Raw genomic sequence first — 24,498 nt, 5'->3', positions numbered from 1 at the left:
GACCTCACGTCCGAGTTCACATCAAATCGAAAGTGCCAGAATTCATCTTAGGTATCCTTTCACATAGCAATCGCATCTTCGATGGTTTCCTACCAATCATGTAATGGTTGAGGAACGTTTTGTTGTTGTTTACATTTTTTTCTGTTGTCAGGCAAAACAATCAAATTTATTGTAATCTTGTTAATTGAAACGATTTTTGGTTACGAATCAAAATTGTCCCTCAATATGGTTCTACTCGGCGAAATATTTCCGAATTTTACAGCAAACTCTGATATCGGCCAGATTAAATTTCACGAATGGATTGGAGACTCGTAAGATTCATAAATCTCTTTCGTATAACCTAATAAATCTTACCGGCAGGGCTGAGTTCAGAAACCTTACCCGAGTGAACTCGGATATCATACAGTCTCTGTCTAACATATGAGATTAAACAAAGACACAACGATACTCGAGTCACTCGAGTAAGGTTTCTGAACTCAGCCCAGTCGTGTTGACATGATACTATTCTCTTTAAGATGTGCTTCAAAGCATTTTTTTTTCTCACCTCGCGGTTCTCCAAAAAGATATTCGAAATCAATCTGTTTTGTTTCTCATTTGGCAATCAGTAATATCCTTTGCTATGTATTCAAATTATTTTAATATATTGCATCTCGTAAATGATTACAAACGATTGATGTTTTTTTTTCTTGTTTAATATTAATCAGCAATTCTTGTTCTTAGCTGGGCAATTCTCTTTTCTCATCCCAACGATTTTACCCCAGTCTGTACAACAGAATTGGCAAGAGTAGCAAAGTTGATCCCAGAATTTGAGAAGCGAAGTGTCAAAGTTATTGCCTTGTCTTGTAATTCTGTTAAATCACACATTCAATGGATCAAGGTGCGAAAAGCTGATAACTTTCTAAAGGAACATGACTGAAGATCTATGTAATCAATAATTCCATGCCAAATAAAATGGTTATAATTCATTTTCAGGATATTAAAGCCTATGGTGAAATTACAGAGGCGAACTTTCCATATCCTATAATTGAAGATGAAAGTCGCACAATTGTGACAGCTTTAGGAATGCTTGATCCAGATGAAGTTGACAGCACTGGCTTGCCCGTTTCAGCTAGATCAGTTTTCATCATAGACCCTAAGAAGAAAATGAGGCTCTCAATCCTTTATCCAGCTACAACAGGAAGGAATTTCGAGTATACATCATGCCTATCTTTGTCTGAAGGAGGAAAGTCATCTTATGTTAATGTGTCATTTTTTTTACAGTGAAATCTTGAGAGTTATTGATTCTCTACAGTTGACGGACAAACACAAGGTAGCGACACCTGTAGATTGGAAGGTAATTGAAATGAAGAGTAGATTGTGCATCGAGGAGGCAAAGTAGATCTTTTTATGCTAAGTGTAAGTTTGTAACAAGTCATAGGTGAGTGCATGCACGAGCCAGACAAATACTGTAATACACGTGGCGAAAAAGACTTTACCTCCATGGTGCTCACAATAGTTTATGTAACAAAAGTGTGGTTGCAAGTGTGGCTGCGTTTTTTTTATAACGGAGTACAAAAAAGAATACTTTTAGTACTGACACATAAGTGTATTTTTTTTTGTTCTCTAGATACTTTTTTCTTTACTGTCACACAACAATTACATTATGTACAGTACACAAGCAAAAGACTTGCAAACCATACTAGTTACATCAAAAATTGAATTATCTCAAAATTTGTTACGTGCCAGCCAATAAATTTGACAAATTGGCCTTGGATGGTTTCCAAAAATTTTACAAATTTTCTAAATACCATTCACGAATCACAACTTTTTTAGAACGGAGATGATGTTATGATACAACCTACCGTCAATGACAAAGATGCTAAGTCTCTATTTGGGGATGACATTAAAGTTATAAGTCTACCTTCTGGTAAACCATATCTTCGTAGCATTCAACAGCCTATAGACTCTTAACTTTCTCCATGTACGTAATTTTTTATATGGAACAATAAGAACCAAATATTCAAGTATCAATACTATGTACATTCTAAAAAATGAAATTAATTTTTTGTGGCAAGTGCCTTAGTTGCCTGATTTCCTATACGAACCATAAAATCTTCTTATGTACGTACAATATGAATAAATTTGTCTGCCAGATAAATTGCAAACAACGAAAGAAGCCGTTTATTATTATTTCACCTAACGTATAATTAAAAGTACACTGCTTTATATACACTTTTCCAAGTACACGTGTTGCTTACAATACCAATCGGATTCCTTAGTATTTACATGATTTTTTTAAATTATTCCTAGTTTACTTTAACTACCTTCATGAGTAAGATTATTATGCGTATTATTTTATAAGTATGTATATCAGTGATAGCAATAATCAATAGCATGTATATAAAACAGTCCCTGGTCAAAACCAATAAGATCAAAAAAGGTAATAAATTTAACGAAAAAGGGAAAAATTTTTTCAACTCGATACTACCTATGTTATCATGTAATTGAATGTTAATTACCACACAAACTAGGTATTACCTCGCAAAATACTGTCACATTTTTCTTATGTGTGTTTGCTTATCACACGTTCACTTGTAATAATTATTATACCTATAATTGTCAGCGTATTTATATTTTATTCGCATGTATGTACCTCGTGTCCAGCTCTCACGATAAATTACTATCAGTTTTATCATTAGATTTTATCAGTAATATTAATAGTATCATTAATTTTATTATCATATATAATAAACTCGCTACAATCGTCGTAGTCCATTTTAATACAATTATAACGATCACCGCTACGTAAGATCAGTCGTCGTTCAATGTACTCCATTAACGTCTTATTTCAACCTATTTATCCGCATATTCGATGATAAAATACATTCATTCATTTACTCTGTGACACCGTGACTTTCTCGTTGTTCGGCAAGCTGTTGTTCACCTTCCAACCGAGCCTGCCTCTCAGCCGCAGCTCTCGCCTGACGACCAGCACTAGATCGAAGATTCTTGCGTTCCGGAGGAGGATCATTACTTAATCGCTTGACATTCCGCGTTTTCTTTCCTTTGCCTTTTACATCGTCCTCGCTGCTTTCGGTGCAACTCGGTTTACTTTCGGTTTTTGAGGTGGTGGGCACTGGATTACCTTCTACCTGAGGAGGTTCTTCGGGTTCTTTAACGTTGCTCGCGTTTGCAGTTGGCAGAGACGGAGTCGTTTCTTCTTCAGTTGATTGCCTAGAAACTGTTGTTGGCCGTAAGAGCGTCTCTACATCAAGAGGCTCACTGGTAACAACAGCTTTCACATTGTCAGGTTCGGATACCTTGACCTTCTTCACAATAGGTTCTAGAGTTACTTCCAATGAAGGTGGTGGATCGTAAGTTTGATCCGCACTACGACCACGCTTTGGTGGTCGTTGAAAATCCTCCAAGTTCCTAGTCAGCAGTTCTGCGCTTGTTCTGCTGAGCTGTTCCAGAGCTTCCTTCATCTCTTGTTCCTTAGATTTCCGTTCCAGCCTTGCTGACAAGTCAGCAATTTGGCTGAGCTCGATTATTTCTTTCTTGTCAGGCTCTGTACGCTTTTTGTCATCACTGTGAAGAGCCATTTCAGCATATTGTTGCAGACTCAAACCCGGATCTGTAACATATCGCGATTTCTTTTCGCTGTCTTTTCGCTTCATGGTATCTGCTATAGAATCCCTTTGACGGGAAGTGTTTGACGTAGATGTAGTCTTGCGTGACGACGATGTGGATGTTGGTGGAGTGAGAAGTCCACATTGAGCGAGACTTTCATAGGCAGATGATACTCCACCAGGCTGCATTGAAAATGGATTGAGACCACCGAGACCCAGCGGGGTATATAAAAGACTAGGATTGGGAAAGAAGAATGGGAAAGGGGTTGTTGTAGAGAGGGATGACGATGTAGAGGTAGATGGCGCGGATGATTTACTTGTGGGGATGTCCATCTTGCTTCTTGATTTGCCTGATCCACCAACACTGTTAGAGTTTGAATTCTTTCCACCGCTAGACGAATTCGCAGTATTTGTATCTGCAGTGCTCGTAGCCGTTGCACCTAAAGCTGCCTCCATACCAGCTAATGAAGGTAAACCCAGCCCTGCCAGGTTCGCAAATAAGGAATTGGTTAAGCTCATATTTCCAAGGTTACCAAGGTTCCCAAGTCCTCCTAGAGCTCCTAAGTTGGGCAGCCCCCCAAATGGCATTAGAAGCGGATTATTTTTGGGATCAAAGTTGCCGAGAGATAAGCCTGATAGTAGTGAATTGTTCAGATTTCCCAACGATGGAAAACTCAAACTAGACGCCATTGATGTAGCAGCTAAATTAGCTTGACTGACGGAAACTTGCCCTGTTGGGCTTGGCATCATTGGTGGCCTGCCTGGACTTTTTCCTTTGTTGCTGCTTCGGTCCGCTCCTGGTAAACGTTTCTGTAGATCGTGAGGAAGATTTCCGCGCTCTTTGACCAGTTCGGCCCACTTTGGATCAACATCGAACATCGGGTTTTCAATCAACCATTGTCCCAGTCTCTTCAACTGTGGTGCTTTAGTTCCAGTTACCTGTAAAACGATATAGAATAAGTAATTCCCACGTCAAACTGAATGATAAATGAATTCTGTGTTCAAAGAATATATATTTACTTTTTTTCCTGTAAGTCGGTTTATTACGGCAACATTCTCGTCTCCTGTCAACTTCTTCCAGTCTAACAACGAAGGATCAACGCGAGGCCTTCTCCTTCTCGGCGCGCTTAAATACTCGGCTCCTAATTGTTCCGTTATAGCAGTTTGTTCAGCAAGCCATTTGTTCACTTTGGCTTCATGTGAATACGTCCCGATGTTAGAATAATCAGCAACTTTGTTCATATTTGCAATCATAGCTTCATAACTTTTGCGATGACTGCTTGATGAGTGAGCTGAAATGAGAGATTGCTGCTGCTGATGTTGTTGCTGTTGCTGTTGCTGTTTTTTAAGCTCACGGTTTTGCTGTTCAGCCTGAGCTAATAGTGCAGAAAAACTATCTTTGTGCGAGTGTAAAGCCGGAGGTGGCAGGCCAGACGAGGATCCAGAAGCTCGAGAAGCTGGGATCGAAGTAACGGTAATGGAAAATGGTTTTTGAGAACTTGATGGTTGATTTGGAAGACCAATCGGCGCAGACGTTGGAGTTACAGTTACGTTCGGCGTGATTGTACTCTTTTTGCCATGTTCAGGATAGTGAGTGCTCTGCTGTTCCTTTGCGGCGCTCAAACCTAATACTATTTCATCTAATTTTTTCCGTTTTTTCTCTTTTCCAATTATTGGTTCGTCAGTTGACTAAAACAAAAAAATTAATATAACCAGCTGCATAACTACTTAACTATTCTTGGAATATTGTACGTAAAAAGAAACATCAATTAAGGTAAGAACCATTAGATGTGAATACTTACACAACTTTTTCTTTTCGTAAGCTTTTCCAGCATGCTATCTAGCTTTCCTTTATTACTGCTGACTTGCTTGCTCTTATTCGGCATAGAAAAGTCTTGTACTTCGTTCATCATGTCTTTGTTAGTTTCAGGATTGGATTTAGGATATCTGAATCAAAAAATATCGAAATTTCCATCAATGCTTTGAAGTTTTTACCATAAAATATGTATAAAAAAAAAAAAAAAAAATGTTCTATATATAATGCAAGTATAAGTTAAAAGGGCAAAAAGACAGCAGAGGGAAAAAATCTCCAGTGTGAGGAATTCACAATAAGTGTTCAAATCCCAGCAAAGAATTTCCCGACGCTAATCTTAATTTGTTCCTTTTTTATTTTATTGAAAGCGGCGAATCACTTTGAATCTTTAAAAATTAATTCTACTTGATATTACCCAGCAGATAAATCAATCGGCGTTAATGTGCTAGAAGTTCCAGGGATAATGGTAGTTTTTCCTGGAACTGTGTACTTGAAGTCAAATGGCGTCGAAGGTGTTCGAGCTTGTTGATGAGCAGGAGGGGGTTGCACTGGCGTAGAACGACGAGATTCTTCAGACTGTGATTCTTCATTAACATCCCAGTTTGAATTAGTCAAGACAGTTGGTTTACTCAATCCCGAGGGAGGTTGAGCAGTCATGTGAGTACTGTTGAGCAGGGCATGCAGTTTAGCTGGAACAAGATTAAGAAAACTTGCATCAAATGAATGAATGAATCTGTTCAATGTACCTTGATAAAAAATTGAATCTTCACGAGTGTTGCAATACTTGAAAAAGCTCACCTCGTTCAGTTTCTACATCAATGGCGATATGCCTTTTTCGTTTCTTGGCAGCAGATATGCTATTTCCACTTCCAATGGAGCGGGTTACCCCATGATCTGTGGTTATTGTGATCACCTCTGAACTTTCTTTTTCATTGGAAATTATTTCTGGTTCGTCGCCAGCACTAAAACTTATGGCAACTGGCCATTCCTTGTGTTCTATTGCGTGAACAATGTGCATCAGCCGAGCCTCAATAGCATGTTCCTATGTAATAAAATGGTAAATTAGTTCACAATTGTGATAAAAAAATTTATTTAATAGAAAAAAAATTTATCACCTTTGGCCATTTTATAGATATTTGATAACTATGTGCCAACAACTGAGCGACAGTTGGCTCTGTATAATCTATAGTTTTGTCACGTAGAACAAATGTGTCAATTTGCGTAAGTCGCGAAAGAGGTTGAATAACTTCCAGATCAGGAAACATAGCCTTGAGTTCTGCAGCTTGAACACTGCATTTGTCTTCTATATTCGTAGACTTATTACTGTCTTTTTCAATAATGGATATCTTCTCTTCCTGAGATTCTATCTCTTCTTTCTTCACGATTAGAGACTCCATCTTTTCTTCAACCACTGTAGGCATCTTTTGTTCAGTTTTCTCTGCCGCATTCTCTTCAGTGACTTCTATCACTTTAGGCTTCTCAATTTCCTCAATTTCCTTGCTTTTTTCAGAAGACTGATTTTCAATTTTCTCGACATCTTCAGTTACCTTAGCTACTTCTTTCTCTTGCTTTTCCTCAGCAACATCCATTTTCTCAAACTCCTTTTCAGATGGAGGATCTTCTTCTTTTTCAATTTTCTCAGAATCGAGTTTTTCAGTTTCTTCCTTTTCTTCTGGTACATTTACTTTATCCTCAACTTTTGGCTCTATCTCTCGAACTGGATCTTCGATTACAATGGGACCATTTTCTTTTACTTCCGTTTGTTCTGTTTTGTCCATCGTTTCGGCACATGCATCTTTTTCACTGATATCCTCACTCTTTCCTTTCTCTTCGTTCTCAATATTGTCCTCAGAAGATTTTTCTTGTTCTGGAGATTTTGGTTTAGAAATGGTAGTAATAGTCAGTGTGCTGCTACTACTGTTATCTTCGGGCTTGACTTCTGCCTTGACAATAGTCAACTCGACTTGACTTTTTTCTAAGTTCATCGAGTCAACTTTTTTATCTGTACTTGAGTCTTTGTCTTTTTTTGCACCAACTTTCTCGATCTTCAAAGTTCCTTCTCCCTTTTCCAGTTTCACTAAAATCTCGTCTTTGTCAAACTTCAGTATATCTTCACGACTCTCAATTTTTACTGCTTTATCCAATTTGTCCATTCTTGCGCTTTGCACGCCACTAAATATACTTTTGTTCAAAATTTTATGAAATGAAAAATCAGGATCGTTGAGAATCGTAATATCCGTTCTACCGAGTCCATGTTTGGCTGCTCCAAGTAACAGCTCTTTGTCATGTTTACCAGGCTGCCACCAGTCTGGTGTATCAGCTGAAGGTTGACAGAGCATTAACCTTTCTTCCAAGTGAGGATGAGACAATATCTCTTCACGTATTTTGCTCAATAAATCAACCCTATCCAATATTTGTCGAGCTTTACTAGCACTGAGATGATCCAAAGGAATGTCTGCAACATACGTATTGAAATGCATTTATTGGAATGACCTAAAATAATCGAATTATTTCTCATTGATTATTGCAATGTAATGCATACCATCGTCATCAGTCAGTTTCATGTGACAGGCTTTCTTGCACATGGCTCTAAAAGACATGTAGTAATCTGTAAGATCGTTGTCCGTTTTTTTATCAAACCTAGCTATACTTTTAAACTTCGTCCAATCGTACTGGGCCTTTTTTCTATCGTAATTGACACCATATGTTGATATAACACGCAGAAATTCGCTCTCCTCTCGTCTAGACCACTTAGTTCGCTGTTCTTCCAAACGGCTTCGCTCTCTCTCTTTTACCATTGCCTCCATTTTTTCTCTTCGTTCCATTTTCTAAAATAAAGTTTTGCAGACATTATATCTGTAAATTACTTTCTTACTTGTTACACGAACGTAGAATCTTCTTACTCACCAGAAGATACATAGCAAGTTGCTGCAAGTCCCATCCCTGCATATTAAGAGGCGGATCAGTATTAGCCACGGTATTGTGATTACTAGTTTCTCCATCGTTTCCAGTTTTAAGTTTTGGAGCAGGTTTCGTGTCATCTTTTTTCACACTGCGTTGATAAGAAGATATTACTCGTCGAAGGCGAGTATTGAGATCCACAACTGATGGCCAGGCTTTATCATCTTCTGTTATTCCGTCGTTGCCATCATGACTGCCACTAGCTTCTGGTATCGGAGTATCAGCTTTACTCGATATAGCGGGAGAATCAGTCGGAGTCTCTCCTCCAAATTTTTCCAAATCTTTACAGTCCCTTGCAAGACCTGATGTCTCGCCATCTTCAATTTCGTTTTCCAGATTTTTATCATCCCTATTACTGAAAAATTACATGGTTGTTAAAATTATATGAGACCTCAGAACTCAAACTTCACTTTGTATTAGACAATATTACACATTATTGAGAATAATGAAAGAAGGTTAAAGCTTATGTTTGCTTTTTTTGCCGCAGATTTTTACGCTTCTGACAAAACGATGTGCATCTTTCATTCTTTCTCGGGCATTATTGATTGCCAAAGATATGTCCATACAATTTGAAGATATTTCATTTGGTAATTGAATAAATGGCTTGATGATACATTTGTTAAAGAATCAGTACTATTGTTTTGATTTATTGTACTATCGTTCGAAGCGAATCTTCTATACACACATTTATTGCTAATTTTGAATTCAAGAATTGAATTATTATCAAATGAAACGTTCCAACGTGGAACTTGAAGAGGAAATGGCAAATGCAGAAGCTGCGTTATTCTTTTATATTCAAAGACTAAGCTGGTAGAAAAATAGAAGAGTACGAACGAAATTTAATCTTACAAATTTTCAGTATCAAGCAGTGTACCAAAATGATCTGCGCTTTAACTATAACTAATTGCAATTCATCTCATCTTGTACTAATCAGAAATCGTACTCTTTCATTTTTCAAGTTGCAGTTATAGTTTTGCCATTTTGCAAACATAAATATGTAGCAGACATAATAAGCGTGCGGGTGGTGTTAAAATAAATTAGCAACAGCATGTCAGGATAGATTTGTGGAAAATTTTTTTAAAAAATGTAACCAACAGATACTCACTTTGCATGAACGGTCTGAGTCTGGGGAGGGAGAGGACAGCTGGTAATGAAAGAAAGCGCGGGATCGGCCCTCATCAGATCGTAATTCTCGTAGCCGTGTTTGAAGCATCCCACTAATAAAGACTTGTCTGCCATCAGGTCCCACCATTTCACTGGAGGCTCCGCCAGTTGCGGAGGATTTATCCGCAAAGCACTGTAGGGCGGTTCCATTTTGATTTTTTTTTTTTTTTTGCCAATTCAAATATGCCAATTGAAAATTACTCTCTTAAACATCTCTTTGAAATTTCGAAATCGATTCAACGATATCAGTTCCATTGTGTTACGAAAAATTCGCCTACACTACATTGAACCATTTTTTATTTGACCATATTCACATTTGTGGCGAAAATTGCAATTGAATTATAGAACTCACGTAAACTGATATCAACGAATCTTTAAAATTTGAATTCGAGTATTTTTTTTCTTTTGCCCTCTCAACACAGTGCACTGCATTGGACTCTAGATCTTACCAGATCGATGTGTTGCCGAGAGTATCTGATGCACAGGCTTACAATGGTCAGTAGCGTAGAGTAAGGTGATAGGAATTTTATTAGTATGATTGGACGACCTACTGTCATTGACATGGCTACGAAGGTAACAGATAGCTTAGCTCTATGAGCATTCTTGGCACAATTAGGACCCATAGTAGAACAAATACATAGCACATGCAACTATAAGCACTGTGTAAGCTTGTAAGTGTAAGTGCACGACGTTTTTTAATAATCGCTTGATAAGAAAAGAGGTAACAAAATAAAGACGGTAGCATTAAACTTTTTATGTGTGTTACTGACCTAACGTGAACACCATCCGAGATATGCTGTACAAGATCACCGATGATCTCGTGTTTGATGTAATACAGCATTCTAACTCGCAAAAGAACTCTGAAATCAACAAATAATCTCATTCACAGATTTATTAAAAAGAGTCGAAAATATTATACAAATACCAGATTTAGGTATTATATGATTTTTAACAAATAAAACCCGTTACACAATACAATTGGAAGCTATTCTTAAGAAGTTGGCAAATATTTCAGTTCATAGTGAAAAAAATAATATACTCACTTGTTTGCATGACGACTTAGATGCTTCTTGTAATTACTCTCTAGCAATATGTCCCCATCGTACTTTTCTGCATTACTCCAATGATTTGGATCGCTTGTTCCATTGTTGGCAGAGGACCCTCGAGTTTCACGCCCTTCCCGTGTGCGGCCCTTTTTCTGTTTTTGCCTGCTGTTTCTTCCAGTTGTGTTCATCATAACAGTTTTAATTTTTTCACCATTTTCCAACGGCGTAATCAGATCCCAAACAAAATTACGTATCTTCTCATCACCGCGATAGAATCGTAGGCAATAGAGAAGAATGACTCTGGCACAATCCTCGACATCTATCTCTCTCCAACCCCGGCGAAATTGACTATGTTGCAATATCTCTTCCCACCGTCCCCAGCCAAATGTAAGTAAACCTCTCTCAACTTTGAAACATTCACTGCGTGCCCAATTACCATAAACTACCTCACCTTCCCTTGGAACATATTCATCAAAGAATTTGCGAGACTTTTTGCCAAATTTGTCTCGACGTCTTTTACCTACAATAAAATAAACCCAACAGGCAATTACTTATTTTTCGATTCTCTTACATTGACGCAATACAAATTTTGATGAAATACTGAATGTAGGAAATACAAAGTACCTCTGCCTGTAAGTCCTCCTCCTACATCATCATCACTATTGTCATCTGAACTATCAAGTTCAGACATATCAACAACAGATTCATCATGTCCATATCGTTTAATTTGTGTTCTACGTCTAGGCTCAGAGATAACAAGTTCATCCTCTTCCTTTTTTTCTGTTGTGTCGATTTCAGCTTTCTTTGCCCATTTCTTCCAGAAATCAGGATCATCAATATTTATATCTGTTCTGTTTGATGAACAGGCAAAACTAGCTTTCGAAAATGTTGAGCCTTTTTCTGCTTCAATGGTGATGACCTATTGAACGAGAATTTTAATGCAACACTGCTTATTAGAAATAGGATATGTATTTCATTTCAATTCTATTGAACAATTTTTATTACCTGCGTCCTCCTCTCGAGAATGATATCGATATCCTCTTCGCAAAATTTGTCCCCAGCATTATCATCATCCATGATAGCTCCGTATGCACCCTTTTTAAGAAGATCTTCGATCTCTTTCTTTGTCAATTGTTTGTTGTTGGGATCCTTGCCTCCTTGACTAGTATTCATTGATTGTAGAATAGCTTTATCTAAACCGAGCTTTAGCGAAGCTTTGTCGAACATTTCTCTCTCATATGTATTGCGACAAAGCAAGCGGTACACTTTGACCATTTTTTGCTGTCCGATTCTGTGGCATCGTGCTTGTGCCTATCAGGACATATATAATATGAATATATTTTGAAGTTTACTCACTAAGTAAAAAAGAACACTTGAATGTGAAACTCGTCGTGGTCTTTAATCTTCACCTGCAAGTCATTCTGTGGGTTCCAATCGCTATCATAGATAATAACTGTGTCTGCAGCAGTCAAATTGATACCAAGTCCACCAGCTTTTGTACAAAGCAAGAAAACAAATCTGTCAGAATCAGGCTTACTATAACGATCAATAGCGGCTTGTCGGAGGTTTCCACGAATTCGGCCATCGATTCTTTCATATGGATACCTATGATAAAGCGAACATCACATATTAGATCTCTCCTAGTGTCATCGATTGAATGAATGAATGAACGAAGAGTTGCAGATTGAGAACTTACTTTTTGTACACAAGATAATCCTCTAATAGATCCAAGCATTTAACCATCTGACTAAATACAAGGACGCGATGACCACTAGCTTTCAATTTTGGTAAAAGTTTGTCGATGAGTACCATTTTACCTGAGCTATTCACTAAGGCATGATAGTAACCCTCTGAGTCTTCTTTATCATTGCTTTGTTTATAATCTAATTGAATTTGATCTTCAGCACCGTTGAGTAAAAAAGGATGAATACAACACTTTCTAAGCTCCATCATCGTGTTCATCAGATTTGGAATGTTAGCAGACGTAGTTCCTTTAGCAAGGAAAGAGAAATTTCTTTCCAGTATACCGCGATAATATTTTTTTTGGATATTCGTCAACTCAACCTGTCGATTATTAATTAATTAGATGAGTACTTTGCCGTATGCTGTAATTATTGAAGGAAAATAATGAATATAATTTATTTAAAAAATACCTCGACCACAGTTTCTTCCTTTGGGGCAAGAGATTTTTCAACATCTTCTTTTAATCGTCGAAGCATCATTGGTTTCAGCAGCAATTGAAGTTTATGAACTTCAGTGTCACTGCTCAAGTTGCCAAACTCTTTCAAAAATTGCTCACTACTTGCAAATTGAATCGGTTCTAGGAAATTAAGGAGGGAAAAAAGTTCATTAACGTTATTTTGTAACGGAGTTCCAGATAAAAGTACTCTGTGCTCCAAGTTCAGCTGTCTGAGTCCTTCAAGTAGCTTGCAGTTTCTATTCTTAAGTCTGTGGGCTTCATCAATTACACACAGTCGCCAATTGTAGCCACGCAGTTCGTTAAAGTCCGTAATTATTATTTCAAATGTTGTTATAAGCACATTAAACTTGATTAAATCTTTGATCGGTTGGCGTTTGTCATTTTTATAATACACCTCATATTCCTGCAGCATATTACGACTTGCAGCCCTGTAACCAGAAAAAAAATCCTTACGAAAACGAATAAATGTATATAGAGAATTGAAGTAAAATGAGAAAGCAATGGTAAAAGAGAACAATCAACACGATGAATGAAACATTTCCAGATGCTTACGAGCCATGGTATACAACGACATTCATGTCGGTCCAACCCTCGAATTCTCGCTGCCAATTCGGTATAGTTGAAAGTGGGGCGATGATGAGAAAAGGCCCGCGAATTCCGTACTTATATACGGCGTCTACGAATGTTAGCGATTGAATAGTTTTTCCTAGACCCATCTCATCAGCAAGAATACAATTATGTCCGTTGTACCATGAAAAAAGCAACCAATTTAAACCCTCAAGCTGATAGGGTCTTAAACTGTTGTTACTTTTATAAATTGGGGACTCATCGAGTTTCTGCCAAGCAACAGCTGTAGGTTTTTTCTTTGGCTGTGTGGAATAAAAAAATAAATTAAAGATTACTTAAATGTATACAACCCGAAGATCTGATTCGGTTGAAGCTAGTAACATTAGTATAATATGCATGTTTAGGAAAAATTATTTATTCGGGATATTGAGGACTGTCCGAAATTTAGTAAACCATAATGAAGTAGACCGTGTTCATATTTTGAGCAATTAATTCTTTCAAAACCATTCTAAAATTGCAAAGTAATGATTTTTCCCCTAATGTGGCCTTGCGTTAACAGTACTAAGTCAACCTCGTGAGATCTGGACAGGATCTTTGTCACATATGTCAATTTTCATAAAGAATTTCTCATACCTTCCATTGATCTTTAGGTGGCACTTTATTAAATCTATGAAATTGGGCAATCTTTTCGGGATCAACATCTTCTTCTACCTCCCAAGTAGAATCTTCATACTGCAGAGAGCGCCACTTAACAAGGAAATGTCTGACAGTATCTCCTGTTGTTGGGTCAGTATGAGTTGCTTCGTCAAGTACTCTGTCAACTTCGACAAAATCCGGATTGAAGGGGTCATCCTCTGGCTGTAATGAGTTTAGACAACATTTGAATAATTTGGTTAGTTGCTTTAAACAATTTAATAAATGAATACCAGAATACACGTACATTCTCAAATATATTCGTATTCTGCTGCATCTTCTGCTTAAACCTTTTTAGTTTAGCTTGGATTCTCTTGTCTCCTTTGTAAAGTTCTTCTTCCGTACGCCACTCGCAATGCAAATAAGAGAAATTTCTATACTTCACCAGATACTCTTCCACCTCAATAAACTGAGGCTTAACTTCACTCGAGCTTGGTTCTAGCTGTTGTGTTTCTTGCATTTTCTCCTTTTCCTCTGCTTCAGGTAAGGGTGCCACTGCTTCTGATTTGGATTCAATGTTTGCATCTCTTTCTTTTGTCTCACTAACCTCAGACTCGTTCTCAGGTTCTTTCACGGAGTCTTGTTCACCTGTTTCCATTTCTGATTCGCCTCCTTTTATCAAGGTTGATTTATCTTCTTCGTTTTGCTCCACCACAGTCTTTTCTTGCTCTTTCTTTCCTTCTTCATCTTTTTCATCCTCCTCGTTCTCCTCTTCCTTCTCTTTATCAACTGCTACTTCTTTATTCTTTTCTACTTCCATCTCTTTATTTTTCACTTCATCATTTTCACTTTCTTTCTCCTTTACTTCTTCGCCCTCCACTTCCATTGCAGTTTCCAATTTCACTTCTTCCTGCGTTGTAACTTCTTCAACAACTTCTCTTTCTTCTTCGCCGGTTTTCTCGGTTGGTTCCTCATCAGGTTTAGCTTCAGTTTCAGGTGCAGGTTCATGTTCAACTTCAGTTTTCTCAGTCGTTACCTCCTTAGCAGGTACTTCGAATTTCACTTCAGGTTTTATTTCTCTTTTTCCCATTCGCATGCATAAAATATGTTGCACAACCATAGAGTCTTCATCCATTGTGTTCTGCAATACGAAAATAACGAATAATAATAATTGTTTTGATTTTATACTCGATATTTATAATTGCTGTTGAGTACACTTACAATATATACAAAGTTGGGTTTATTCGGGCCAACTTCACCACCTTCGGCTTCTTTTCTGACAGCTGGTAGCTTAGAGATATTACTTCCATCAGCTTTCTTAGCTTGACTTTCTTGTAGGGGTACTTCGTCGTCAGAAAATCTAAGCATAACATCATCAACATATTTTTTGCGATGTGTGTTCCTTGCCGATCTCCGTTTATTCAAATCTTCACCAGCTTCTGGTGAAGGTGGAGGTGTTGCGGCTAATTCTTCTCCATCTGAATCAGGTGCTATGCGACTTTTTCGCTTCCTAAAATGGATTTCAATGAATTTCCATACTGGTTCGATAACATTACAAAGAAACGGGAGTAGTTTTTTTTTTTTGAGAGAACTCTAACTATGGGCAATAATGACCAAACTTACTTGGAACTCCGCGGTGTTCTTCCGATGCTGACCTTAGCTCCAGACTTTTTTCTCCCAGTCGATTTTTTCTTAACTGGTGTACTAACTTCAGGGGTTTCCTCTGGGATTTCAGGTTTTTTATCTTCTTCAGGTGCTTCTTCAGGTTCAGCTTTCTCTTCTGCATCTTCTTTACACTCCGTAACAATTGGCTCCGTTGTTGAAGAATCAACTTGTTCCTGCTCATCATTTTCCACAGGCTCACTTGGCTTCACTTCAGCATCTTGTACAGCTCCTGAGTCAGATACTACAGCTTCTTCAGCTTCAACGGCAGGCTCCTCATCGGCTGATTCTGACTGAGCAACTTTTCTAAAAAAAGAAACCGCAGATTAAAAATTATTCGTCAAGTAAGACTGAACGAACAATTAGACACAATTTTTGTTAAATATTTTCAAGTAATTGAATAAAGCATGCTTACTTTCTCCCACGTTTTCCACCTGGTTCTTTGGCTTCTTTTTTTTTCCTACTCTTGGGAGATTTAGCTTCTTTAGGTGGCTTAGGTTCTTTTTTAATCTTCGGTTCTTTTGGTTCCTTTGGTTCTTTAGGTTTTCTCGGCTTTCTGGGTGATCGAGCCTTTCTGTTTTTGTTCCACTCTTCCTCCATGTCACCTGAAGTTGGCTTGAGGTCCTCAGAATCTGCCATACTATCTATTACGTTGCTACTATCCACAGGGGTAACGAGATTCTCTGACGATGGCGGCTCAGGCTGACTTATTTGTTGTGATATAATTGGTGCTACAACTTCTTTGTCAACTTTTTTCCTACTCTTCTTAGTGCGAGGAGCACCTTTACTTCTACCTCGTCCAGTCGTGCTTGAAACCTATAAAATGGTACCACATGATACAATTTTCTGAACATATTCCTTGAACAGAGAAAAAAAATTACTTACCTGAGGACTATCGACAACAGCAGCAGTAAACATTGGCGTCTGGAGAATACACTGAGGGCCTCCATTGCACTGATCATTAATCTCATGTTGTTGAAGAGCTTGTAATCGCTCTTGCAAGCTAACAATTTTCTCTTGATTTTCAGAAGCCGGAGGCATGCAATACAACTCTTGTAACTGTTGTTGAAGAGCCGCTCTCTCCTGGTGATGAGTTACGGGAGCACAAGGATTCGTAAATCCACTTGGAGTGACAGGAGGTGGTGGTGCCGGCTGCGGTATCCCATACATGCCTGGCATTGTATTGGCACCAATAATATCTCCACTGGCATGGTACTGCTGTCCAGAACCCACAATCATCTCGTTGGAATACATATTATTGGGTTTTTGAACATTTGTATACTCTCCGAACCCTCCTGCTGAAGCTGGATGTGGTGGATGCGTTGGTTGTGTGTTACTGAGAGGAACAGTAGTCTGATGAGAAGGCATGACAACATTGCCAGCCTGACCGACCGCTGGCATTTGCTGTACACTCATCAACCCTGGTTGTACTTGGCTAGGTTGGCTCTGTATCTGTGGAGTTTGGCCTTGGATCTGTGTCTGCATCTGTGGCTGATGCTGTATCGGCAGTGGAATCATAGAGTTGTTGGAAGGCATCATATTAACTTGATGCTGGGGCTGTGGTTGTGCCTGAGGTGACTGCCCGATTGAAGTTTGTTGGGTTTGTTGTCCCATAAGAGATGGCGGCTGATTCTGTGACTGCTGCCCCAGTATCGGCTGCACCTGCTGCTGCTGAGATGTCGGAATTACTTGAGGCTGTGACTGAGGTATAGGTTGACTCGATACTTGCTGACAAATAAGCGATTGTTGCCCCTGTTGTTGTTGCTGCTGTTGCTGCGATTGTTGTTGCTGAGATTGGTTTATTAGTGGCGGAGTGGTTACATTTGGCTGATGGCAAGATATGGTGCTCACATCGGCAGACTGTTCTGTAATTTTGCTCTCTGACACATTGCTTTCGACATTAGGATAGGAATTAGGTCTTTGGGTTATTGTGGATTGCTGTACCACAGGGGACATAACTCCAGTCTCGATTATATTGCCACTAGTGCTTGAGGCTGGCAAGCTTTGTACAGCTTCTATAGGCGCTGGTTTAATAGGAGTTACTTGCTCACTCACAGAACTAGCTGGCGTACTATTTTGAAGGGTTGTTTCTGCTGGTTGATTGAGCATATCAGATTTTTGATTAGCAGAAGTTTGATCAGGACTTTCCACTTCCTGTTTCGGAGGGTTTACACTTTGTGCGTTGTCTGTGGTGTCCCGCGTCGTTGTTTCTACTACATTATTACCTTCTGGTCCATTGACAGGAAACAAAGAATTTGTTTCTGAACTAGCTGTTGTTTGAACTTCAATAATATTTCTACCATCATTCACATTCAAATTTGATCTAATTTGCTGTTGCTGTTGTGGTTGCTGTTGTGGTTGCTGTTGTGGTTGCTGTTGTGGTGGCTGTGGCGGTTGTTGTGGCTGCAGTTGTGGCGGATGCGGCCATTGGTTAGACAATGGCATTCTGGGTCCAGTGACAGGCGGCGTAGAATTTTGTGGAGGTGGTTGTGGGGGCAAAATATTCGTCGTATGAGGCATAAGAGGACGAGGTTGAAATTGATTATAATCCTGGCTTGTTACATTTGGATTAGGGACAGCAACTCCTGGTATGACCATTTGTTCAAGTGCCTGAAGAGTACTCTGCTGAGAGGCTCCAGATGTATTCATATTCATAGAAGTTGGTGGACAAGGAGATACGGACATAGCATTAGGCTGGTTCGACGTTTGATGTGGTAATTGCGAATGAGGATGAGGTGAGAGTGTACTAGGTTTAGCTGGAGACATAATGGGCCTTGGCGACATTTGTTGTTGAACGGCAGGTGGCCGAGGCGACATTTGAGGTCTGGGTGACATTTGAGGCGATAATTGAGGAAAGGTAGCTCGATATTGAGGGCTTGTTGCATGTTTAGTTGGTCCAAATTGTGCCGCAGGTCCTGGATGTTGAGGTTGATTAAACATGGGAGCTGAGTGATGAGAATATTGCGGGTCCATGCTTTGCTGTGGATGCTGAGGATACTGTTGATGAGTGGGATGAGGTTGATGAGATGGAAGATGGTGAGGCATCCGTTGTGGCTGTTGTGGAGGTTGCTGTGGTTGTTGCTGCGCGTGCATAGCACTTGTGAAGCCAGTATACCCCGAAGGAGTTTGATAGATCGTTGCAGGATTACTTTGCTGATAATGCTGTTGTTGCCCCACCATATGCTGATAGACTCCTGCACTTCCTGTTCCCTGCATACCTTGATGAGGGACACCCATGTTTCCCATCATCCCTTGCTGAGCGTTAAAATGTTGTTGCTGTTGCTGCTGCTGCTGTTGCTGCTGTTGCTGCTGTATTTTTTGGTTTAATGCCGCCTGATCCTGCTGATGTGAGTACTGTGGCATATGCTGCCTGTATGTTGTAGGTTGAGGTGCCATTTGATTATAGTGTCTTTGGATTTGGGGATAAGCACCTCCACTTCCGGGCCATCCTTGCATTCCTGGATCCATTGACAAATTACCTCTAGTCATGGGATGCTGCTGCTCCATTGAATACATGTTATCCGAATAACTGGGGTACTGACTTCCAGCCCCCGGATGAGGACCTCTGTGCTGTGGAGCCATGCTACGCGCTTGATTCTGAAATGCTCCTGGCACCATAGCTCGCTGAGGAGCCCCAGCGTCAAAGCCGGCTAAGTTCTGATTGAACATATTTCGTTGTGTTGTATTTTGTAGTTGGTTAGAGCTTCCAAATTCAGATCCACCAAATGAAGTCAATTTTTGCAGAGGAGATTCTTGAGATATGCTGTACGGTTGGTTGATGTAATTCCCGCCTCCATTTGGACCAGGATTCGGACCATCTCGGGAGACTACCGCCGGGTTTGTTGCACCTGTCGCGTCAAAGTGGTCAGTACCCCCAAGGTCTGGAAGAGCGTCGAGCATTGAGCCACTGACATCTTCGCCAAATAGATCGTACGAGTCCATGTCTTTACGCTGCACGACTATTCACCTCCGTCTCAGGCTCAAGAGGGAATTTTACTACCTTTCCTATGGCCAGTAGTGTGCCCATCGTTATTAGTTCTCTATACCTTCTGAAACAACAGATAATGAAATGACTGTAGATTGATTGAGCATTGTCAAAATTCTACATTTTAATTGTCAGACAGATATAGATCAAAAAAATATTCAGCTGTAATTTTACCACTCCTAGGTGATAAAATCGTACTTTACAACCGATTAATTAGCTACTACTAAAATTTTGGTGAAAATGTAATGTGTAGAATACTTGGCATCTCAGGTCAAGGATAATTCATGACAAATCGTGTCATTTTTTCTTTTACGTCGACCTGAGACATCAAGATAATTATCTGAACAATATAATGAGAGTTCAATTACACATTATACATATGAAAATGTAATCATCAAATCTTCGATTACTGTATACCTGATGGATAAAGTATTTGACAAGATTTACCACACTTCAAGTTGTTTAGGATACACACTAATGGGGAAAAGCTATACGCTTATGGTTTCAAACCTCATAATCGCTATAACCTTTCCCCTTCAGGGCGCATCATTATTTATCCATCTTGAGGTAGAGTTGAATATCACGCTGTCAAAGCCTCCTAGAAAGAACTTAAACTTATGCTTAATTAGGATGTTGAAGATCTTTTTAAAAATGAGAGAAAAAAATGGAATAAATTAATGAATAGTCTAATGTTTCAAATTTGTTAAAAATAAAGTTCATCAGTGAATTCAAAATGAAGCTGAAGCTAACAGCCAAGGTTAGTAGCCAAGTGTGTTAAATTTTTTGAAAATAGAAAAATGCAGTTTAGCGTCATCCTAATAATTCTATCAAAGTATTGGGGATTCAAATTATTGCACAAAATTTTGTTTTTCGGACCTCACTACCTTATTCGAATGAACATTAGAGTATGTCGCTGCTAATTCTGGCTGCCAACTTCAGGCTCGTATATTCAAATTATAGAATAGATGTTATTTTTTAGTAGCTGCATCTGTGAAGATTTCACACGAAGCTTGAAACTAGTGAGGAATGCTGTAATTTGGGAAAAGGATTTAAAATTTCTGACAAAGCATAAAGTAACTTTTAGAAATGTAATGTTCAAGTTACTGCATTTATGCAGCATCATTCAATTCCAGAAACATGTCTTGGCCAATGAGTAAAATCAAAACTCACCTTGTCCAAAATAAATTTGTTAAACTACATACCTAGAACTCGATGTCGAATAAGTCGAACAATTTCACAGAAAAGAAATAATAATAACAATATTAATAATAAATCATCAAAGTCAAGCTAGAGATCGGATCAAGGCGGATTTTGGAATTGAACCTTTGCTGTAAATAAACTTACTCCAGAACTTGGCTGCCATGGAAATGTAGGATTAGTAACAGATTCTTGAACAAATCGGGCATAAGACTGCGAACGTTGCAACATTAATTACAGAGAAAATAAATCATCTTTGCTGTACCCTTTATGCGCGTATCTATAGGCTCTATGCTCGCGTAGCGTGCTTCATCGCGTGCTCTGTGCCATCGTGTGTCGCGTAAGAGTACAAAACACAACACGGGGTCGCGATAAAAATTCAATGCCATGAAAATATATTTAAGGGGATGAAAAAGCAGGAAATTAAAAACTACGTAAACGGATACGTACGGACAAAGCCAACAGAGATTTGCAGGTACACACACACACACATGCGCGCGCGCGCGCAAGCACACAGCACATCGAGTGCGCGGCACAGTGAAGTGTAAAAATTCGGAAGAATTGGGATGATAATTAAGAAAATGCTAGCTAGTACAAACCTGATAAAAATTCCAGAATCTACAGTTAGGGGCAGATGCTTGTATTACAAAATTGCTCCTCTCTTTTGAATATTATCAAGGTAGCAACTCGGAATACATTCTAGACGGGGTGATCGGCAGAGGTTTCGGTGAACACTTGTAATTAAATTCTTACTTTAGTCTGATAGTGCATTTTAGATTATTAGATTTTTCGCATTCTTCCTCGTTATTACTTTCCCGAAATATTGAATTCAATTCTTCTTATTTATATCTCCGGCAGCTCTATTAAACGGCACTTATCTTCTAGCTCGACAACCGTCGTTCCACTAAACCTTACAGTCGAGGTATACACGCGATTGATGTGCGACGGGGTAACTGTACGAGCTTACCAAAGCCACTTTGTAAAAAAAACAACAGAACGTCGTCGGAACGTACGCCATTATCGCGAGATTTCCGCTTGAGCATCTAAAGTCTCGAAGGCGACCACAGCGAACGCTCGATACTACAACGCGGCCTCACTTTCTTAAATCCAATAACAGACCGTTCGTTTATTAGAAAACACATGAACCGGCCACTAATTCATATAAAACTTTACAGGAAAAAAGCGTCCCTCGACACACAACCCGTGATGATACTCGACTTTTTCCTAGCGGCGGTAGCACGGACCATCGAGGTGCGAGCGTGTCCATAGGCCCGAATCATTCTACATACATCGCTCCGTCTCGCTCCCTCGCACTCTCACTCGATAGCTCTCTTTCCCCCCCACCCAGGGAAACGTACTTTAGGTACAAATCCAGTACCGTATGCGTGCGGGTGTATTCGAGTTTACATAATTTTCAAGAAGGCAACCGTTGCAACTATCAAATTATTCATTCATATCACAAATCGATAACGATACTGATTAATTACCAACCAACGTCTTTAAGGTGATTACTTTTAGGAAATGTAATTCAAAATTCTCTCATCCTTTCTCCTATCAAAGACTTTCATTCGGAGATGCGTCTCGTTCTGCTGTAACCTGTGCCCGGCGTTCGTCAGGTTAGCGATCTCAACGGTACCTCCGTGAATGCTTAATTGTTACGATACTGTGGCTGTAAGCCGCTATACAACTCTGGAAGGATCACGACATAGAAAATAATACGGTATATAAGGTATTTCGTACCGTGGAAAAGACGGACGAAGCAATTGGCGATCGCAAGGCGAGGCCCGAATTATATGAGAAAGAGAACCAATCAGATTTTACCTTATAAAGCGACATTGCACTGCAGGATACTTGATTAACCAATCGCGTCCTGTGGTTCTCGACCGAGTGTATATGTACCTTCGTCTAATTTTCGTTGTGTGTGACTACTGTGTAATGCGGCAAGTAATTGACATATAGGTATGTCCATAGATATTCACACAAGCGCGCGATTCGATGGGTGTGTAAATGGCACGTTCATTTACACGCAAAGTACTCAACGCCGGCTTTTACACCGCGGCTTGAGTTGAAAAATCTTTGTCAAAGCTTTTGGGTCTATTGAATTTCTTCAGGCAAGCTCGAGAAATTTGAAGATACATGTATTACATGATCACAATTGTGGCAAAAATATTTATTTTGCATTGTGTTCACATGTATTGATTCTGTAAAAATGCAATCGACCCACTCTCCGCGTATTGATATATCTACATGTATTACACCTAGTTGTTCTTAACCGGAGAAATTCTACTCATTGTTTCTTCTCTTTATCGATCGATACGCTCTTAACGCACGTTTCATAGAATCGCTATGGGACGTCAGTAGAATTAAAACAGATATATGCAAGAGTTCAATTTATAATTATACGATTCAAGTTGGTAGTACAGCGCAGAATTAAGCTGACTGTGAAATTATCATGCAATCCTTCATACATGTGTCATTGGAATAATAAGTCTAGGTTGTATAAAGTTGCTGAAAAGTTTAATTTCAGAAATTATGTAAAAATTCACTAGAAGATTGACGTCTATTGTATTTGAAATACATATATACAGTTATTTATTCGTGACAATTCGTGTCAACAATGTGCGAGATACGAATGAAACATCAGCAATATTTACTTGTTCTCCATGAAAAAAAAAGTTTTAGTCCCGAGTTGTACCACGAGTCGTAAATGTTACGAAAAGTAGTATATGCCGCGTATTATTATAGTATCGATGATGATGGCATCTAAAAGGAGTAAATATTCTAAAAAATCCTACTATGGCTCCGGTTTATGAAATCGGTAGAAAAATTTATTAATGAAATGTGGCACTGCCTGATGTGTACTTGACTGAACTTGTGCAAGTATTTATTGTAAAATGTTTTCGACCGTCGCTTCTTGTGCCAAGCATTGTAACTATTTTAACGTATTAAAGGAGATGAATGAAAAAGACTTACAATAATACAATCCAGTCCAATTTTTTCACATATTATAATTAAAACAATTGCACGAGCATTCGCTTAATCGTTATCTAAGTGTCCATTTTGTTTGGTTAATTACTAACAAGACGGCGGTGCTGCCGCAGGTTATCCGTCCAACCTGACATAATATGACGTTCACTCGATGTTAAAGCCGCGTCGACACTTGATTGTTGTTATTTTTTTGTATTTTCTACTTCTATACTAGAATAGTGAGGAAGATGGAGTACTTTCATTTTAAACTTATATACAATCAACGTACCCTTTGCTTTTTTAGTATCTAAATATGCCCCACTGTATTCATTACGCCATGTATTAAGTATATGTATACATGATGTATGTACGTGTCATTCTTTACTCGTGTCTCCCTCCTTCTCTTTCTCTCTCCCCCTTTCTCTGCATTCGCTCTTTGTGCCATACATTTTTTTCATATACCTTGTAAACACCTCAACATCGCTTATTAAAAACTTATTGTTAGATATCAGACAGTTATTATTTGCAATAGGTTGTTTTGGCTGTGATTGTTTAATTCGAATTGATGCATTTTTTTGGACAAAAAAATATGTGTGTTTGTCGGCCACTGCTCAACTACAACATAAAGGAAATGACGTACATACCGTCAAATATGGAGGCGAAATCACCAGCTGACAATCACGTAATGCCAAGTT

General features: G+C 38.9%; 2 protein-coding genes across 8 annotated transcripts; one reads left to right on the top strand and one right to left on the bottom strand.

Moving 5' to 3' along the window:
• The first annotated feature begins 112 nt into the window (after positions 1-112).
• On the top strand, positions 113-2,427 carry LOC124176048 (peroxiredoxin-6). Of its 3 annotated transcripts, none has more exons than XM_046556838.1 (5): positions 113-311; positions 721-877; positions 973-1,190; positions 1,261-1,333; positions 1,813-2,427. In XM_046556838.1, the coding sequence occupies exons 1-5, from the start codon at positions 226-228 to the stop codon at positions 1,948-1,950; spliced, it is 672 nt and encodes a 223-aa protein (XP_046412794.1). In that variant the 5' UTR covers positions 113-225; the 3' UTR covers positions 1,951-2,427. The 3 variants fall into 3 exon arrangements, with proteins under 3 accessions (XP_046412794.1, XP_046412795.1, XP_046412793.1); XM_046556839.1 differs by lacking the exon at positions 113-311 and adding an exon at positions 410-604 and having other exon boundaries at positions 1,261-1,395; positions 1,813-1,944; XM_046556837.1 differs by lacking the exon at positions 113-311 and adding an exon at positions 442-604.
• On the bottom strand, positions 2,134-24,428 carry LOC124176041 (chromodomain-helicase-DNA-binding protein 7). 5 transcript variants are annotated; one of them, XM_046556819.1, is made up of 24 exons: positions 23,810-24,428; positions 16,540-19,703; positions 16,070-16,470; positions 15,616-15,960; positions 15,214-15,502; positions 14,300-15,133; positions 13,993-14,217; positions 13,345-13,661; positions 12,746-13,220; positions 12,289-12,656; positions 12,002-12,197; positions 11,598-11,903; positions 11,217-11,511; positions 10,590-11,112; positions 10,317-10,406; positions 9,488-9,679; positions 8,329-8,737; positions 7,964-8,249; positions 6,537-7,876; positions 6,220-6,463; positions 5,837-6,110; positions 5,411-5,555; positions 4,629-5,297; positions 2,134-4,547 (listed from the first exon to the last, which is right to left on the bottom strand). In XM_046556819.1, exons 2-24 carry the CDS (start codon positions 19,594-19,596, stop codon positions 2,874-2,876), a joined length of 12,954 nt encoding a protein of 4,317 aa, XP_046412775.1. In that variant the 5' UTR covers positions 19,597-19,703; positions 23,810-24,428; the 3' UTR covers positions 2,134-2,873. The 5 variants fall into 5 exon arrangements, with proteins under 5 accessions (XP_046412775.1, XP_046412776.1, XP_046412774.1 ...); XM_046556820.1 differs by having other exon boundaries at positions 24,093-24,428; XM_046556818.1 differs by lacking the exon at positions 23,810-24,428 and adding an exon at positions 21,436-22,475.
• Positions 24,429-24,498: the final 70 nt, after the last annotated feature.

Source organism: Neodiprion fabricii, chromosome 2 (assembly GCF_021155785.1).
Source record: "Neodiprion fabricii isolate iyNeoFabr1 chromosome 2, iyNeoFabr1.1, whole genome shotgun sequence".
NCBI classification, from domain to species: Eukaryota; Metazoa; Arthropoda; class Insecta; order Hymenoptera; family Diprionidae; genus Neodiprion; species Neodiprion fabricii.
The sequence above is the reverse complement of the archived record's forward strand: the minus strand, read 5'-3'. Positions and strand labels throughout refer to the sequence as shown.